This window comes from Trichechus manatus, unplaced genomic scaffold, assembly GCF_000243295.1.
Source record: "Trichechus manatus latirostris isolate Lorelei unplaced genomic scaffold, TriManLat1.0 scaffold00099, whole genome shotgun sequence".
Taxonomy (NCBI): Eukaryota; Metazoa; Chordata; class Mammalia; order Sirenia; family Trichechidae; genus Trichechus; species Trichechus manatus.
The window spans coordinates 4,635,162-4,654,614 of NW_004444035.1; the positions used below are offsets into that span (position 1 = coordinate 4,635,162).

The following is a 19,453-nucleotide window of genomic DNA, read 5'->3' on the forward strand; positions in this document are numbered from 1 at the left end:
TCCATTTTTGCTTTACGTATTTTGAGGTTACCTTTTAGGTGTATACAGTTAGTGTTATGATGAGGTGAAGATGTCTCCATTATAATTTCTTTGAATTTATTTTGTGTGCTATTTACAGCTTTCCAGGTTTTTTGTTTGTTTGGGGGGGTTAATATTTACCTGGTGTGTCTTTTTACATCCCTTTAGTTTCAACTTTACAGTATTATAGATACACAACTTTATTTCTAAAACATCAAATCCAACAGTCTTTTACTGGAGCACTTAGTCCATGTATATTTACCATAATTACTGATATATTGGAATTTAATTCTCCTATCTTAGATATACTTGTACTTCTAATTATCTTGGCTCTTTTTTTTTTTTTGAATTCTTACCTTCTTTTAGACATGTTTTTAAAATTCCACTTTTTCCTTTACAAGTTTGAAAAACATACCCTAATTCCTGTTCTTACAGTGGTTACATGTACGTGATGCCTTGTTTCCTTGTATATTTTCTTATTTTTTGACCAAAAAACGAAGAAACCCATTGCTGTTGAGTTGATTTGCGACTCACAGCGCCCTCACAGGACGGAGCAGAACTGGCCCACAGCATTTCCAAGGCAGTAATCTCTAAGGAAGCAGACTTCCACATCTCTCTATCCAGAGTGGCTGGTGAGTTTGAACTGCCTACCTTTCCGGTTAGCAGTGGTCATGTATTTTCATGGCATCTTACCTGTGGACATTCTTTGAGGCCTGGGATGATGATGGGGTCTTTCAGAGAGGACGGGACTTACTTCTGCCAGGGCCTGAGGGCACGACCACTTTAAATTCTTGTCTCCAGGGTTTTGCAGGCCCTGTTGTTGTCGTTCTGTGCAGTTGATTCTGACTCGAGCGGCCCTACAGGACAGAGTAGAACTGGAATGTGCACTCAGGGCCAGTCCTCCCGCCGAGGATCAACACAGGCAGTTTCCCTTGCAGTGCCCTGGGTGCAGGTTACTTTATATGGAGGATGTGCCCACTGGTAGGCTTGGCCTTATTCAGAGCATGGGGGCGTCTTGGGTATCTAGAGCTGCTATACCAGAAATACCACCAGTGGGTGGTTTTAACGAACAGAAAATTATTTTCTCACACTTTAGGAGGCTAGAAGTCCGAATTCAGGGTGCTGGCCCTAGAGGAAGGCGCTCTCTGCGTCCGCTCTGGGGAAGGTCCTCGTCTCTTTCCAGCTTCTATTCCTAAATTCCTTGGCCATCATGTGGCTGTTCTCCTCCCCTCCATTTATTCTTGCTTGCTTCATCTGCTCTTTCATCTCAAAAGAGATGGACTTTGAGACACACCCCACACTAATACCGCCTCACTAACAAAGCGAACCAATTCCCAAACGGGATTACAACCACAATTTATTACAGCACATCCGTACTACAGGAAAAACGATCTCAAGTTTAATAAATCTCTCTGGCTAGGTAATACGTCATTTCGCATGTCTTCATTTTTTTTTTTAAACATTTAAAACTGTCACATAAGCCACAACTCTGGATTCTAAAGCATAACTGCACATGTCAATTTCAGTGAAAATGCAACTGAGGCTTGTATGTAAGACATACGTTTATTAACAGTGAGAAAGCAGTTGATCCAAGGTGAGGGCTACAAAAGGCGAAGAGGCAGCCAACCCGACCAGCTCTGCTCAGGTATCATCTCCCTGCACAGGCTTCTCTCTCTCTCATCTTGACCATTTCTCCCTTTACCTCTAATCAAATTTTTAACTTAAAAAATTAAGGCAAACGAGAGCATTTAACGCCTAACCGTTTAGCAATTAATTAGTGGGGAAAACATGTGAAGCAAGTTACCTGCTCTCAAGTCACAGACATTTTAAAACTAAATTATATACTAAAAAAGGAAAGTAACAGACTAGGTAACAGCAGCTGTAACACAAGTCAAACAAACAACTTTGATAAGGTTCCCAGGTACGACACTAACAACCCAGACGGGCGTACGAGTCCTCCTCCGTATCTGTCTCTGACAGGCACACACAGAGAGACAGCCACAGTAGGCAAGGCTTGGTTTGAGTACCAGAATGCAGCTGTCCCCTTCTTCCTGCTCGGAGTCTAGAAAACAAACGTAGAATCTGGGTACACATATAATGTGACTTACTGTTTCAATCTTCCTGAAGGAAGGCCAACTGGCTAAGAATTCTTGATTTTGGAATGGTTGTTTTCTGAATTGGTTTGTTGAATTTGGAGGTATGTCTTACATAATTTAAGCAGTGATACAGTAAATGTCCTCCTAGGGAAATCTTCATTTAACATTCCCTGATTGGCCATAGTTTCACACGGAGGTATCGAATAAATAAGTATTTTAAAGGAATACTAACCACATTCTTTTCCTGTGGGGTATTTCAGTTAATTGTAACCAAATTTAAAAGACTTGTAACTAAGTCTTCATATTTTATTCAAGGAAGAACCATAAGGTTGACTGATTAACTGTTAACTGGATCTATGGAGCCTTCCTGAGTACACGGCAAGTGTGGGGTTATCAATCACCTTTAAAAGCTGACCTGCTTCATGAGGAAGAAGTCCTGTGAGCTCTCTTTACTGAATATGTCACTGAGAGCCTGCCATCTCCTATGACCTCGCAAAGCAGCTGCCGTGCTCTGGTCTTCGATTATGATCTCTAAAGGGACAAGTCTGTCTGACAGTATACAGAACCTCAATGCTCTGGTATATAAATTTACTTCTATTAATCCCTACTGGAAAGAATTTGGTTTTTCATTTAAAACTATTCACAGTGTTACTTGTCTGTGCAGAAATACTAATTATATAAAGCTTTTTTCTTTTTTTAGTCTAAAGCGACATAAGAATGGAAATTGTGGAAAATACTAATATTTATCTAATAGATAATTAAGTTCCAGGTACCACAGACATGGATTCGAAACCTTTTTACCAATTTGAATAGAGTATTAATATACATATATTCCACACTAACCTACAGATATCCTGGATATCTTTATCACCTGCCCTATTCTTCCAGGAACAGGCCATGCAGATGTTTAAAAGAACAGCAGACTCAACAGCAGCAACACTGGCATTAGCTGAGAGCCTGGCCTAATGAGAAAGATCAGGCTGGGCTTTATAATAAACAGCACATTTCTCTAACTTCTGACTCTTTACCATTCCTTCTCTCAACAGCCTAAGTATACAGAATAGTGACCTGCTGTATACAATACCTGCTGTATATAATTTCCCAAAAAGATACTTTACAGACAAGTTCAAACTTTATTTAAAACTACATTTTAAATTTAATGTTACGAAACATCACAATGGGGGTAAAAAGATTAAGACGGGGAGAAAAAAAGCAAATGAAAGGAAAACACAGTGTGTATCAAGGCCTGAATCTGCAGAATTCAATTTCTGATGTTTTAAACTGCCATGGGCAGAAATTAGTACACCTATCAAAAACGCAGTGTCAAACTAATTAACAGTTTTATACAGATCAAAACAGATGTTTATTTAGTGCCATTTTCATATATGCATTGGCTGTGTGAAGAGAGTTAGATAAGCTTCTGAAGACGTCTCATATACTCTGGGCTCCCACTGTTTCTGAAAAACAGAAGAGTAATTAAGGCCTTATAAAGTATTGACTGAAGTAAGACAGTACCTATTAGAATTTAATATGGTTCTTTTCCATTAAAGATTTTATTTTTAATATAAGGTTATTACAGAGGAAACCCATATTTAGCCTGCTAGAACAACTTCCTGATCACACACAAACAGTTTAAAAAGAACAGGTGAAGGTTTCTGTGTCAAGATATCAGACTGACTGGGGTCTGAAAAGCCTGTGAGCAGCCATCTAAGATACTCCACTGGTCTCATCCCTTCGGGAGCAAGGGAGAATGAAGAGAACAGGATACAAGGAAAAGATTAGTCCAAAGGACTAACTGTCCACAGCTACCAAGGCCTCCACCGGACTGAGTCCAGTACAGCTAGATGGTGCCCGGCTACCACCACTGACTGCTCTGACCGGGATCACAACAGAGGGTTCTGGACAGAGCTGGAGAAGGATGTAGAACAAAATTCTAACTCACAAAAAAAGACCAGACTTACTGGCCTGACAGAGACTGGAGAAACCCTGAGAGTATGGCCCCCAGACACCCTTTTAGCTCAGTAGTGAAGTCACTCCTGAGGTTCACCCTTCAACCAAAGATTAGACAGCCCCATAAAACAAAATGAGACTAATTGGGCACAAAAGCCCAGGGACAAGGACTAGAAGGCAGGAGAGGACAGGAAAGTTGGTGATAGGGAACCCAAGGTTGAGAAGGGAGAGTGTGGACATGTCATGGGGTTGTTAATCATTGTCATAAAATATGGGTACTACTGTTTCATGAGAAACTATTTTGTTCTGTAAACCTTCATCTAAAGTGAGAACAGCAGCACAACTGGAAGAACGTAACTGATGTCACTGAATTGTGCATGTAGAAATTTTTGAAATGGTCTATCTTTGGCTATGTATATTTTCACCAAAGGAAAAAAAAAAGGTCAAGAAGGGAGAGGGTTGACATGTCGTGGGGTTGTTAGCCAATGTCATAAAACAGTATGTGTACTAGTGTTTCATGAGAAACTATTTGCTCTGTAAACCTTCACCTGAAGTACAATAAAAAAAGAAAATAACTATAAAAATGAGTAAACCCCGACCAACAAACAGAAGAGAGGAGAAACCAAAACAAAAAATCACACACGATTTTAAAGCGACTGATGGAGGACAACGAACATAGAATCTTTCTGGCTTTGACGCAAGAAACGTTTTCCATTTGCCACCAAGTTGGTTCCGACTCAAAAAGGAAGCTGAGATTCTCATCTGGCTGCAATGAACGGTCCTTATGATTAGAAGCCTATTAGGACGCTCTATTCTACATCAACAAGAGTAAAAGGAGAACTCTGTGCTTACTTTACCAACCTTAATAATGCAAGAGAATAAATAAAACTGAACAAAGATGGCAGAAGGAAAGGGTGGGCAGGGAGGGAGGTAATGACCAAACCGGACAGAAGCAGAAAAGGGTGTACATTTAAAATAACAAAGGTAACAAACACGAAACCCAAAGACAGTAAGAACACAGAGAAGAGGAGTAAGTCTAAATGCTCACTCTTCATAAGGAGGAAAAGAGACTATTATCTGAATTTTATTAACATAGAAGAAATATAAGACTATCAGAGCTACAGCAATCTCCTCCTAGAGAACTAAGAAGTGAATCACTAAAGAAGTGGGCTCTTGCTCTTTACTGTTAACTCTTTGCACCTTTTCTCTTATACCAGATGTGTATATTACTTTGCTAAAACCGAAGATTTAAAACTTTTTTTAAAAAAAATTTATCTGGTATTACCATTTCATAAATTAGGCAACTAAACTAAAATTTTCACAGAAGTTTACTTCCTTCCCAACAATTGGCTTAAGTCTCCCTGGTACCCGTGAAAAGTAGCACATTTTAAAACAAAACAAAATGATCATATCAAGATTCAACAGTTTTTCAATGTAAGACGATCAAAACTGGTAACTCTTACCAGGTTCTTTCAGTTTTTGAGAATTCCCAGCTAATTCTTCCGTTTGTGTCTCACGTAGTATTTCCCCAGATAAATTATTATTCTGCTCCTCTTCTACCATTTTCTTCCTAATATCTGCCTTTGGAATGAAAATAAAAAATTTGAATCATTTTTCAACTTAACAATACTTGTTTTATAAAGACAAGTATAATTAAAGAAAAGACAGCCAAATACCTCTGAATATATTGTCAGTTTAAGTGGTAAATCTTCAACTTTCACAAAGTCTTCTTCATCAGATTTTTGACTTATGTTACCAGATTCTGCTTCCTGTAAGAGAAACAAATTATATGTAATAATATCTCTGAATATAAATCAAAGACATCCACGGCAAGATATAAAGTGGATTCTTACGTGTAAGTATACCTCACAATGCTGTCATATTTGGTTTTCTCTTATATTCAGCTCTGTAAATAAAACTAGACTAACAGGAAGGGTCACGTGTGTGCAGCTGTGGGCATCCTGTCTAGCTTTTTTGTTTGCTCTTCTTTTTTTAGAAGACGGCATAACCAGGTAGGGGCTATGCTTGTTTAACACAAGTAGCAAGGCACCTACTCTCACACACTTCACTAGCTTCACCAATTCGTTACCTTTCTAACCCCTGTACCCATCTGAATTTCTGAGTCCAGTTTCTAGGCTGCACAGGTGAATTACAAAGCAGAGGTTCTTAAAAGGAATGCCTTAAAAATAAGGTTTTTATACTCACTAAACTTTGATGGTTTTCTACATCAGTTTTACAAACAATAGTCTTATTTGTCATAAAAATCAGTTTAAAAAAACGTACTGTGAGATAATATAATAACTCATAAAACAACTAGATTTTCTACCATAAGCTAAAAATTCAGAACTCAAGGAAAGAATAAAACAGTGTACTTTAATAAGAACAACGAAAACCACCAAACCCACTGCCATCAAGTCCAACTCATAGCAACCCTATAGGACAGAGAAGAACTGCTCCGTAGGGAGTTTCCAAGGCCGTAATCTTTACGGAAGCAGACTGCCACATCTTTCTCCCCTACAGCGACTGGTGGGTTCAAACTGCCGACCTTTTGGTTGGTAGCTGAGTGCTTTAACCACTGCACCACCAGGGCTCCTTTAACAAGAACAGGACCCAATAATGTATTGGTAAGATAGTTGTTAATCCTAGAAAACAACGTCAGCATTTTCATGTATTTATCCTTTGCCTATAAGGACTAACCTTTTGTCCCCTCCAATTTTGAAAACATCTCTTTGTCACCTAATACTGTTTATTTAAACTCTTTCCCCACTGACAGTTACAAACTCTCTTTGGTAAAGATAAATACAAGGATAGTCATATTCTCAAGAAATTTATCATCTAGCATTACTATATTGCCTTAGAAAATAAAAAATAACTCCAAGTAAAAGCTATTAAAGCATGTATTAGTAAGATACTTGTTCCCATTTTATTAAAAAAAGGCCAATTTACGCAGGCTAAAGGGAAAAATAGTAGTAATTACCATGAGAGCTAAAATAATTCTAAAAACCACTGTTTCTTAGCATGCTTACACAATGCATCAGAACTGAATCCAGCAAATTGTAAGTAAGCATTTGCAAACTTTTCAACATTAACTCTGCTGAGACTCAAATGAAAAGATGAGATGTGAATGTAGTAACTCATTTTTGTGATCACCTCAAACTGTTTTTCCGAAACTCAAATTCTTTTCTTCTGCTAGTTCTCCTTCCTAATTTTTAATAGTATCATCTTTCTACCAGTTACCTAAGAAGCAAACCTTATGTTTTTCTTTTTCTCTCCCACCCTACTCTCATTCAGCTCTTATTTCATACTTCTAGGAGAATGGAAAAGGAGCCCTGTGGTACAGCTGTTCAGTGCTCTACTGCTAGCTGAAAGGTCAGTGGTTCAAACCCACCCAGAGGCTCCACAGGAAAAAAGACCTGGCGATCTGCTCCTGTGAGGATTCCAGCCTAGACACCCGTCACATGGGGATGCTATGAGTTGGAATCGACTTGACGGTACCTAACGACGACAGGTGAGCGCGGCCACCTGACGTGGCTCCTTGACGAGGTCGCTTATACAGTCACCAGGTTAATCTGCATCAGCCTGTCCTGCACAAAAACCCTCATTAAAGTCGCCCACCTGAAATTCCAATGTAAGGTCCCCTATCATCTATCTAACTTCAAGTTAATTTTAATTCAGTGTCTCCTATAACAACTCGATGTACGGATCAAACGATGAGAATAAATCTAGCGGCTATCTTTCAGAGTTTTAAATGCATAATTTTACTGGCATTGAGGCAAACAAAACTGAGTTAAAAGAACTACTCTCTCTAATAATGCTTTTGAAGCAATATATGCTTTCTTTTTGACAAAAGGAATTATGAAACCATAACCGTGAATACATCTTTAAGAAAAGGAATCGGGGCTAATCAACAGCAGGAAGCACATTCCTTGCATCTATGAGTACTTACTTGGTTCTGATACTAAGTTATAAATCCCTGCCTCTTTACTGACAAGAGAAACTACGTAAAACATATACAACCCAAGGATCCAAAAAATAACCTATTACCTATAAAATTAAATTGAAACAAAGGTCTAAAGTAAAACTAAACTAACCTACTATCGTTTAAGTGCAGATTTCCTAATATATTTTCCTCTTTTTTCACCATATAGGGATAAGGACTCTCTTGCTGTCAAATGATTTTATTTCCCATTCAAAATGTAAACATTTGGGTTTGTCAAAGATTTATGAAATGTCTAAATAGTTGAGAAGTTAAGCATGAGCAGTGTAAGAGATTAATGATGATTCATGTATCATATTTGTATTATCTCAGATGTATCTGAACTTAAACACTCTCTAGATGGCCGCCTAAAACTCAGGTCTCTTGTTCTCAAAATTATAAAAAAGTAGAATTGTTTTTAGGTTTCGAGATAGTCACCTTAATTCACTATCACCCTTCTGCTCAAGTTTAAAATAAGGCTGAATAACAACAACAAAAGTTCTTCTGACAGTTCAAGGTGAGCTGGGTTTGTATGCGGACAATGCTCACCAGCAAAGGCACAGGAACGAAGACAAAACCACGCGGAAACACAAGGATACGTACGTAGTCATTCACTAACACAGGAGACTCGGTGTCAGGACTGCCCGCCAGAGAGCTCTCGGGAGTTTCCTGGGCAGATTTCGCCTCTTTGACTCCCGGCACTAAGGTGTCACCTTCAGGGAACGGTAATGGCAAAGGGTCAGGCTGCTTCCATGATTCAGGGGTGACCAGTGAGTCCTTCCGGGCAGCACTACTTGGAGGCTGCTCATTTTCCGAGATATGGAGGTAACAGGGTTTCACAGGAGTGCCAGCCTGGTCATCTGTCACCCAAACAAAGTCTGAACATTAGTCTTCTTCTGCAGTTGTTCATGTGGGCTCTAGACTACACCACCAGAAGAGAATCTGCACGTGTGAGTGTAATCAAGACACGCAAGATTCAAAAGGAAAGGCAGACAGAAATTTTCTGTACAGTGGTTCTCAAATCTAGTTGACCAGATTCATCTGGGGCTGTTTTAAAAATCAGATCCCTGAAATCTATCCCATTTCTAATAAGTCACTTTCAGGTGTGGGTCTCAGGAACAGACATCTAAAAATAATTCCCCACACTTGTATCCAAGTACAAAAGGGCTAAAGGATTGTCTGGTGCCCTTACCTTGCCTACTTTTCTTTAACAGCTGTGTGCAGAACACAGCCTTCTTGTGTTTCCCCCAAAGCGTGTTTGGGGGTGGAGGAGGCATACATCACGTCCAAAATGCCTCCAAACTTACGTTCGCTAAGAATGTAGATTTTTTATTTTTAAAGCACATAAAAGGCACATTAGATAATCTTAAAACTAAACACTTCAGATTTCTTACCTTTAATAATAGTGGGTTCTTGTTCTGTTGGGATATTTTTGCTGTCTGCTGTTTTTTCGGAGTCATGCTGTAGAACCTAGAAGGTTTGAAAAGACGTGTTTTAACAGCACCTAAAAGATAAGGTGACTATATGGGAGCTGGTTATCAGACTGTGTGGTTTTGTCCAACCTGACCTTCATAGAAAATAATTTTAAAACATAAAGTGTTTCAAGGAGGCTCTGGTTACAATTTCAAGATGGATTAAGTAAAAAGGTTTCCTTTTCTTCATAAACCACCTCAAAATGACACAGAGAACTGCAATATTACATATTCCACTATTGTGATTACTGTTTCTTAGACTCCATCAGACACCGTCCTCTGAAGCACACGCATGTAGATGGTAAGTGGAAAGAAGAGGAACTCTCCAGGAGAGAGAGAGATGGACAGAGCTCAGTGCCTTCAGCGGGGGCCGGCCGGGGGAGATAACAGAAGCTGAGATTCATCCACACACGGCAGTGCCAGATTCTAGAAAGGAAGGAGTATGGGGGTGGTGGTGAGGGATGAAAAGGGGGAGGGGGTGGTTGCTTGAACCTGTTGAAGGAAAAGGTGAATAGCTACGATCCCTCCTCCAACCCCAACAGAAAATGGAGGATTACACTGGAGAAAATGAACTACTGGACATCAGAGCTGGGGGCCTGGGGCGGAGGGTGGGGGCCTGGGGCACAGGGTGGGGGCCTGGGGCGGAGGGTGGGAGTGCATAAAGCACCAATGATGACAGGATACGGTGTCACACTGCACACAGTGGGGCCCGCAGCCCCTTCCCATACCTAGCTCCAGAATACCAGCAGCCAAGCTCATAAACCCCAGGCAGGAGGTGGCTGGAGGACCCTCTGCTGGAGAAACTAAACCACCCCAAAGACAAGACTGACAGAGATATTCAGGGGTGTCTACTGAAAAGCTGGCTGTCTCCCCAGCTGCCCTATAGTAAAGTCAAAGTTCCCAACCGGCTTCTTGGCGCATCATTCTTTGATATAGGCACCCAAGAATCAGCAGACATTTGAAGAACCTCCGGGTGGATGAGAGAAGATACTGCTTTCATGCAATAACAGGAGCAGTGGTTAGAGCTCGGCTGCTAACCAAAAGGTCAGCAGTTTGAATCCACCAGCCGCTCCGTGGAAACCCTATGGGGCGGATCTACTGTCCTACAGGGTCGCTATGAGTCAGAATCAATGCAACGGCAACGGGTTGTTTTTTGTTTTTGTTTTTTTTTAATAAAAAACTAACAATCAGGAGAAAAGGTCTCAGAAATTAATTTATTACAGCTGAAATAAAGATAATGTCATACAAGTACTATGGTCAAGGAGACCTCCCAGGAAGTAAAACAGAAAGATAAAGAGAAGCAACCACAAAAGGAAGAGAGCAGAAAATTAAAAGGCCCATCCACGAGGGCTAATACCTGGCGATAGTAACTCTAGGAAGGAGAAATCAACCACAAAAGGAAGAGAGCAGAAAATTAAAAGGCCCATCCACGAGGGCGAATACATGGCGATAGTAACTCTAGGAAGGAGAAATCAACCACAAAAGGAAGAGAGCAGAAAATTAAAAGGCCCATCCACGAGGGCGAATACATGGCGATAGTAACTCTAGAAAGGAGAAATCAACCACAAAAGGAAGAGAGCAGAAAATTAAAAGGCCCATCCATGAGGGCTAATACATGGCGATAGTAACTCTAGGAAGGAGAAATCAACCACAAAAGGAAGAGAGCAGAAAATTAAAAGGCCCATCCACGAGGGCTAATACATGGCGATAGTAACTCTAGAAAGGAGAAATCAACAAAAGGAAAATTACCCAAACTGAGGGACATGATATACATATAGTTTTAAAAGAGCCAGCCAGTACCCAGCACAGTGAATGAGAAAAGACCTGCAATAACGTGTCGCATTGTAAAAGTTCGGAACTCCTGGGGAGAAAAGCTTCTGGAGGAAGGAGGGAAAAACAGGTAAATACAGAGGATGAGACTCGGGGAGGCACCGGACTTCTCCAGAGCAGCACTGAAAACAAGATCAAGCCGTGCCTTCAAAGAGCTGAGGGAAAGTGATTTTCAGTGAGGAAGAATTGAGATTCCCTCAGACACAGAAAGTCTTAAAACACTTATCTCTTATGCACGCTTTCTCAGAGAGGTACTGGAAGACGTGCTCCATCAAAATGAGGCAATACAGCAAGACAGAGAGAGACACAGATGGGGTCTCAGAACAAGGACTGACAAAAGAAGAGTCACAAAGGCACTGCGGGCTGCTGTCTCTCAGCAGGTCCAGGGAACAGCCACATCTGGAAGGCAGGAAGGGGGCGGAGCACTCCAGGAGGGAATACAGGGCCCGGCCAGTTTGGGCCATGTAGAAAATTCTGCAAGGAGGTTTGTGTAGCTGGGGGAGGGCAAGGCAAAGACCTGGGCATATGTTCAAGAAAATTAAGTAAATAAAAAATTAGGACAAATACTGAGTTCAGGAGAAAAAAATGTGCAAGGCTAAGTCATAAACAATATTTACTTGGCTCAGCAGTCGGTCTACTTTATAAACAATAGTTAAATCTAAATACTTGGTTAAATCTAACCAATAAAGATATAATTAAATGAGAAGGGGAAACGGTAATGAAATCATAAATAAGGGGAACAAGGGGTGTCTAAGTGACCTAAAAAACCCTCATCTACCATTAACAAGTCAGTAGATAATGATAATATATACGATAATGTACACATTAAAAAGCCCAAACCTGTTGCCGTCAATTCTGACTCGTGGCAACCCCGTGTTACAGAGCAGACCTTTTTCATATATGCATTAATATTTAGAAATACACAGGCATATATGCATAATATTCAGAAATATAAAGTAGCAGAAGAAATCATTCAAAGTACTGCCTCTGGGGCAGGATGAAGCGGTGGGGGGTGAGGGCGGGGAGGGAACGATTTTTTTTTGTTAGGAGCCTCTGACTTGGCCCCACAGGACTTGTAGAACTACTTCCGTGGGATAAAAATACAAAAGATAAATTAAAAACTCAGATTTCCTGAAGTAATCTCATAGTTTTTAAGGCTTTTTACAAAAATATAAAAGATTAAAGTGCTTTAAATTTAAATATTGCTGAATACAAAACTAGTGTTTCAGGTTTAAATAAGTATAGTAAAGCGGCCTGTATTCATGCAAATCAGAACGGGGAAGCTGTAAAAGCTGGCATCTGTAAGAAGGATCTGCTTTCTCGTAGTTAAAGGAAGGCTGGTGGAAGGCACGGTGGTCTCCACTGGAATACCTGCTCGGGTTCATTTTCTTCTGTAGTTTCAGTGTTGGCCTGAAGCGAAGTCTGGACATCTACAGGCCCCTCTTCAAATTCTTCCATTTCTTCATCCTCATTCTCATCTTCTCCACTTCCATAATTAGTCAGAGCCTGAGTTTCGGCTTTAGACAAATCTACATTGATTAACACATAACTTTTAGTAAACTTCAGCACTTAGTAATTACCCTTTATTGTACACCTACATTGCGTAGGAGTTTTACATACAATATCTAAAATCTTCAAAACAGTGAGTACTAGAAAACCAGGGCAGCAAGGACATGTAGAAAGGGTCACAGAGATAGGCGAATCTGGAATTCAGTCGTTTGGCACGAAACTCTATACTCTTTTACACTCCACCAAACTGTCATGAAAAGTGACCTATAAAGACACACGGCCGTCGAGTCCATTCCAGCTCACAGCGACCCTCAAGGACAGAGTGGAACTGCCCCACAGGGTTTCCAAGGCTGTAATCTTTACGGAAGCAGACTGCCACATCTTCCTCCCATGAAGCAGCTGGTGCGTTCCAACCGCTGACCTTCTGGTTTGCAGCCGAGCACTTCAACTGCTGTGCCACCAGGGCTCCTACAGAGAAGTAATGTATACAAACAGCACAAAGCCTTTAAACTTACTAATCGACACTGGACATCCTTCGCTTTCTTCATCTTCCTCTTGGTCAGAAGGGTCAGATGTCCCATTTTTGGGGCGTTCACCGTCACGTACCTCAGACGTCTGAGTCTGTCTGACTGTCTCAGTCTCGTCCTTGTCCTACCCAAGACAAACCTGAGTGATTAACTCCTCGTGTGCATTTTAAAAATGCACACAGCGAGTCTGTCATAAGAATTATAATGTTCATTATCTTGTAAAACAATTTAAAAAAATCTGTTTTTAAAAGCTTTGTTTTTAATACACTGTCTTTTAGGGCAGTTCTAGGTTTACAGAGAAACTGTACAGAAAGCAGAGAGAGTTCCCACACGCCCTCTTCACGCCCGCTGCGGTTTCTTCCGTTATTAGCGTCTTGCATGAGAGGGCGGTACACGTGTTACAACGGATACACCGACACCGATACGCGACTATTAACCGAGGCCCACAGATTACATCAGGGTTACTCTTTACGTTGCACAGCTCTACGGGTTTTGACAAACGCATGGTATTACGTGTCCACCATGACAGTATCATGCAGAATGGCTTCACTGCCCTAAAAGTGCCCTGGGCTTCACTCACTCATTCCTTCACTGCTCCGCTAGCCTCCCTGAACCCCAGACCTTTGCACGGGCTCTAGTTTTACCTTTTCCAGAGGGTCAGAGTTGAAATCATAGAATGCAGCATTTTCAGACTGGCTTCCTTCACTTGGCAGATATGCACTTAAGGTTCCTCCATGTCTTTCCATAGCTTGATAGCTCATTTCTTATCATCAGTGAATTAAGACTTCATTGTGGAGGTACCATGACTTACTTATCCATTCACCTACTGAAGGACACTTTGGTTGCTTCCGATTTCTGGCAACCATAAATAAACCTTCTATAAACATTCAAACGCAGGTTTCTGTGTGGACACGCTTTCAATTCATTTGCCTAAATACCGGGGAGACCAACTGCTGGACTGTATGGTAAGTGTAAGTTGAGCTTTATAAGCAACTATCAGACTGTATTCCAAAGCAGCTCTATCACTCTGCATTCCCACCAGCAATGGACGACAGTCTCCGGTGCTCCCCATCTTCACCGGCATTTGGTTTACCGGTGTTCGGGATTTTAGCCACTGTAATGGGTGTGTAGCCGGATCGTGGTGTTTTAATCTGTACTTCCCTAACATGTATGTTGTTGAGCATTTTTCACATTCTTAGTTTGCTATCTGTATATCTTGTTTACTGAGGTGTCTGTTCAGATCTTTTCCCCACTTTTTGAGTTCTCTGTTTTCTTAATGTTGAGTTTTAGAGGTTTTTTTTTATAGCTTAAATATAAATCCTGTATGACGTATGTTTTGCAAGTATTTTCTCCCAGCCTGTGGCTTGTCTTTTCATACTCTTAATAGTGTCTTTTACAAGGCAGAAGTTCTTTAATTCAATGAAGTCCAACTTACAAATTTCTTCTTTTATAGAAAAATAATAAAAAATCTACTGCCAAACTCAGGGTGCTGAGATTTTCTCCTATGTTATCTTCTGGAAGTGTATAGTTCTGCATTTAACCTCTACGTCTGTGACCCATTCTAAGTTCATTCTGGTGAAAGATGTAATCTCTGTGTCTATTCACTTTTTTTTGTGTGTGTGTGTGGACGTCCAGCTATTCCAGCACTATTTGTTGAAAAGATTATCCTTTCTCCACTGAACTGCCTTTACTCCTTGTCAAAGGTCAGTTGATTATATTTGTGTGGGTCTATTCTGGGCTCTCTATTCTGATCCATTAATCTATTTGTCGATTCTTTTGCTGATACCACCGTCCTGATCACTTAGTAAAAAAACAAACCAAATCCATTGCCGCTGCATCGACCCCAACTCATAGAGACCCTACAGGACAGAGTAGAACTGCTCCATAGGGTTTTCAAGGCTGTAATCTTTATGGAAGCAGACCGCCACATCGTTCTCCTGCGGAGTAGCTGGTGGGTTTGAATTGCCAATCTTTTGGTTAGAAGCCGAGTGCTGACCCACTGAGCCACCAAGGCTCCTTTGATCACTTATAGTAAGTCTTAAAGTTGGGTAGTGGCTGTCTTCCAACTTTGTTCTTCCTGCAGTATTGCTGGGTATTCTGGGTCTTCCATCTTTCTACTTTGATATTCACAAAATAACTTGCTGGGACTTTAACTGCGATTGCTTTCAAGCTATGCTGGGAAAAACCGACATCTAAACAACATTGAGCCTTCCTACCCATGAACATGCATTATCTCTCCACTTGGGATCTTTGATTTCTTTCATCAGACTTTTGTAGTTTTCTTCATATAGATCTTGTACGTACATATCTTATTAGATTTATACCTGTTTTATTTTTGCTAATGTAAATGGTGTTGTTTTAAATTTCAAATTCCAATTGCTCACTGCTGGTACACAGGAAAGCAATCGACTTTTATATATTAACCTTGTATCCTTCAGCCTTGCTATAATCGCTTATTAGCTTGAGACTTTCTTTTGCTGATTGTTTGGGATTTTTTACACAGACACGCCTGTCAGCTATGAACAAAGGCAGTTTTATTTCTTCTGTCCTAATCTGTACCCCTTCACTTTCTTTCCTTACTGCATTGGCTAGGACTTCCAGTGTGATGTTAAGCGTGGTGGGAGGGGCCACCCTTGTAATCTCCTCGATCCTCAGGGGAAAGTACCTAGTTTCTCATCACTAAGTATGCTATTAGGTAGAGGTCTTCCGAAGACATTCTTTACTGAGTTGAAGAAGATCCCCTCTTTTCCTAAAGTGCTGAATTTTCATCATGAATGAGTGCTGGATTTTGTCAGATGGTTCTTCTGTATCTACTGATAGGATCATATAATTTTTCTTCTTTAACTAGATGTGATGACTTACATTAATTGATATCTGAATGTTGAACCAGGCCTGATATACCTGGAATAAATCCCACTTGGTTGTAGTGTTTAACTTTCTTTACACATTGTTAGATTTGATTTGCCGATTTATTTTATTGAGAATTTCTGTATCTATGTTCATGAGAGAAACTGATCTGTAATTTTCCTCCCTAGTAATGTCTTTGACTAGTATCGGTATTACAATAATGCTGGCCTCACAGAATGAGTTAGAAAGTGTTCTCCCTACTTCTATTTTCTGGAAGAGCTTGTAGAGAATTGGTACTATTTCTTCTTTAAATGCCTGGTAGAATTCACCAGTGACACAATCTGCACCTGATGCTTTCTGTTTGGGAAGGTTATTAATTGTTGCTGCAATTTCTTTAACAGCTATAGGCCTATTCAGATTATCTTATTTTTCCATGTGTGAGTTTTGGTAGATTGTGTCTTTCAAGGAATTCATCCAATTCATCTAAGTCACCAAATTTGTTGCCACAGAGTTGTTCGTAATACTCCAATATTACCCTTTTAAGGTCCATGATACTTCCCCTTTCATTTCTGATACTAATAATTTGTATCTTCTCTCTTTTCTTTTCGGTTAGTCTGGATAAAGGTTTATCAATTTTACTGATCTTATCAAAGAACCAGTTTTTGATTTTTTTGATTTGCTCTATTAATGTCTTGTTTTCAATTTTATTGATTTTGGCTCCAATTTGTACTATTTCTTTTCTTCTGCTTACTCTGGATTTAATTTGCTCTTTTTTTGTGTGTTTCTTAAAAGTGGAAGCTTAGATTTTTAACAATCTTTTCTAAAGTATGCATTCAATGCTATAAACTTCCCTCTAAGCACGGTTTTTCACCGCATCTCACAAATTTTGACAAATTATATTTCATTTTCATAATTCAAAATACTTTAAAATTACTTCTTTGTTCACCTATCTGCTGTTTAGAATTATGTTGTTTAATCTCCAAATATTTGGGGATTGTCTAGCTATTCTTCAGTTATTCATTTTTGGTTTAATTCTATTGTGAGAGCATAGTATATTTCTATTCTTTTAAATTTGTTAAGATGTGTTTTATGGCCCAGATGTTGTCTATGTTGGTGAATTAGTTATTTTTAAAAGGAGAAAAGTAAAGATCTGTCAGAAGAAAGGACATCTGATGATATACTTTGCTCTCAAACATTAAGGTAAAATTTGCTTAAATCATTTACTTTTTTATTTCAAAAGCATTATTATTAGGCACAAATTAATTAGCACGTACTTTGTCTTCATCATCAATCTCTCCAGCAGGTGAGCCACGATCTCCTTCAAGAATCCTTTTGGCCTATAAGCAAACCAATTACACAGAATTTAGGGTAACAAATTCTGTACATGCAATACGTGCTAGTTATTCAGTAAACTTTAACAAATGCTGCATTTTTCACCATCATCCAAAGAGCTGAATGCTTTCTTAGAAATGTATATCCACCTATTTTATCTAAATCTATTGTATCAACAGAACAAAACGCAGCATGCCCACCCGATTTCTTCTTGGATACATAAGAAGCATCTTAAGCTTACTAAGTCCAAGAGAGAAATCCTGATTCCCTTCTCTCCAAACCCAATCCTCCCTCGGTCTTCCCAATCTCAGCAAATGGCACCACAAGCCAGAAAACTGGCATCAGCCTTGACTCTTTGCTTATCCTCTTCATCCACATCTAAACCATTGGAATTCCTTACTGGTTCAACCATCAGAATGTATGTTCATTGTTGTATACCCAAATCTACGTATATATATCATTACCTGGACTATTGCAACAAACCTTACAACTGGTCTCCCTGGTTCCAGCTCTCCTGCCTTACAAACCCAGTTCAATACGGTATCCAGAGGAACATTTTAAATTGTAAATCAGACTATGCCACTCCCCTATCTGGGACTCTCCCACGCATTTCCATCATACTTAGAATAAAAGGCCTCCCCCACCCCCGTTTCCAAGGCCCCCTTATTTGGCTTCCCACACTCTCATCACCTCATGTAATGTGCTCCCGCCACTCCAGCCTTCTCTATGCTCCCTAAACTGCCCCTCCCACCTTAACTGACCCGTGCTACAGACGGCGACTCTCTTCTCTAGACTTTAAGGAAGAGCGGCTGTCTCCTTCTGTTTGGGGACGTGGCCTCCTTTCCCTCTCAAGATCAAAGGGCCAAGAAAAAGAGCGCGGGTCTGGAGAAAACGCTTCCTGGAGTGTCTCAAGTTGAGGTGGAAAAATCCACTTAATTTCCCATGTGATGATCAGTGTAACAGAGTCTGAGGAACTACAGGGATTTCAAGCCAAACCCTGGGTTGGTAAGCAAGTGTGTGTGCTGGCTGGGTGCAATCTCCAGGTGCTATATACTCCTCTGGGATCTCCTGGGGTTGGCTATAGCCATGGCAAGGAGTCCTGGTGACGCAGTGGCTAAAGCACTCGGCTGTTAACCAAAAGGTCGGCGGTTCAAACCCATCAGTCGCTCTGAGGGAGAAAGATGCAGCAATCTGCTTCCACAAAGATTACAGCCTCAGAAACCCTACGGGGCAGTTCTCCTCTGTCCTATAGGGTCCCTATGAGTCAGAATCAACTTGTTGGCAACAGGTTTTCACAGGGTTTACAGCCATGACAGACAGCTGGTTAAGGAGCAGTCCTTCTTTCCTCTTTGCAGACCTAAGTAACAGTGACAATAATGTGAACTGGATATCTGACAATACAAATTCAGCATCAGTTCCTGTCTATATTCCTGATCTTTAGCCACTGCTACTACTCCTGAGATTCAGTATGAAACTAACATGTATATTGATTTATAATCTGTTAACAGATATTCCTCAAATATAACTACTTCTGCTGAGGCCAAGTATGATTTTAATTATTAATAATGATCAGGGAAATATTTATATGCTAATTATGAATATTCCTAAAACCAAAATGAATGTCATTTACCTCTTTGGCATAAGACTGTATCACTCCAGCTGCTTCTATTTTCCTTTTGCATCTCTGTTTAACAGTTATACTGTTGTTATCCAAATCTTGCATGAGCTTAAAGAAAGCCAATTCATTAAACAACACTTCAGATATCTCAACAAGAAGATCCTCTCCACAGTCCTTCAGTTTTCGCCCAGCAAATTTCGCAAGTGAGTCCTATTCAAAGATAAACCATATAATTTTATCTTAAGATCACAGTAAGTTTCAATTGTAGGTAAAGCAAT

At 40.1% G+C, this 19,453-nt stretch overlaps 1 protein-coding gene across 2 annotated transcripts in view; it reads right to left on the reverse strand.

Annotated features, from left to right (window-relative positions):
- Positions 1 to 638: 638 nt before the first annotated feature.
- PCM1 (pericentriolar material 1) overlaps positions 639 to 19,453 on the reverse strand; it is an 86,972-nt gene continuing 68,157 nt past the window's right edge. For both annotated transcript variants that reach the window (XM_023737221.1, XM_023737222.1), the window contains 9 exons: positions 19,188 to 19,385; positions 17,500 to 17,562; positions 13,367 to 13,502; positions 12,714 to 12,871; positions 9,435 to 9,510; positions 8,644 to 8,900; positions 5,741 to 5,833; positions 5,528 to 5,645; positions 639 to 3,571 (listed from right to left, as the gene is read on the reverse strand). In XM_023737221.1, coding sequence (XP_023592989.1) covers positions 3,546 to 3,571; positions 5,528 to 5,645; positions 5,741 to 5,833; positions 8,644 to 8,900; positions 9,435 to 9,510; positions 12,714 to 12,871; positions 13,367 to 13,502; positions 17,500 to 17,562; positions 19,188 to 19,385 — 1,125 coding nt within the window. In that variant the 3' untranslated portion in view covers positions 639 to 3,545. The remainder of the gene's footprint in view (positions 3,572 to 5,527; positions 5,646 to 5,740; positions 5,834 to 8,643; positions 8,901 to 9,434; positions 9,511 to 12,713; positions 12,872 to 13,366; positions 13,503 to 17,499; positions 17,563 to 19,187; positions 19,386 to 19,453) is intronic.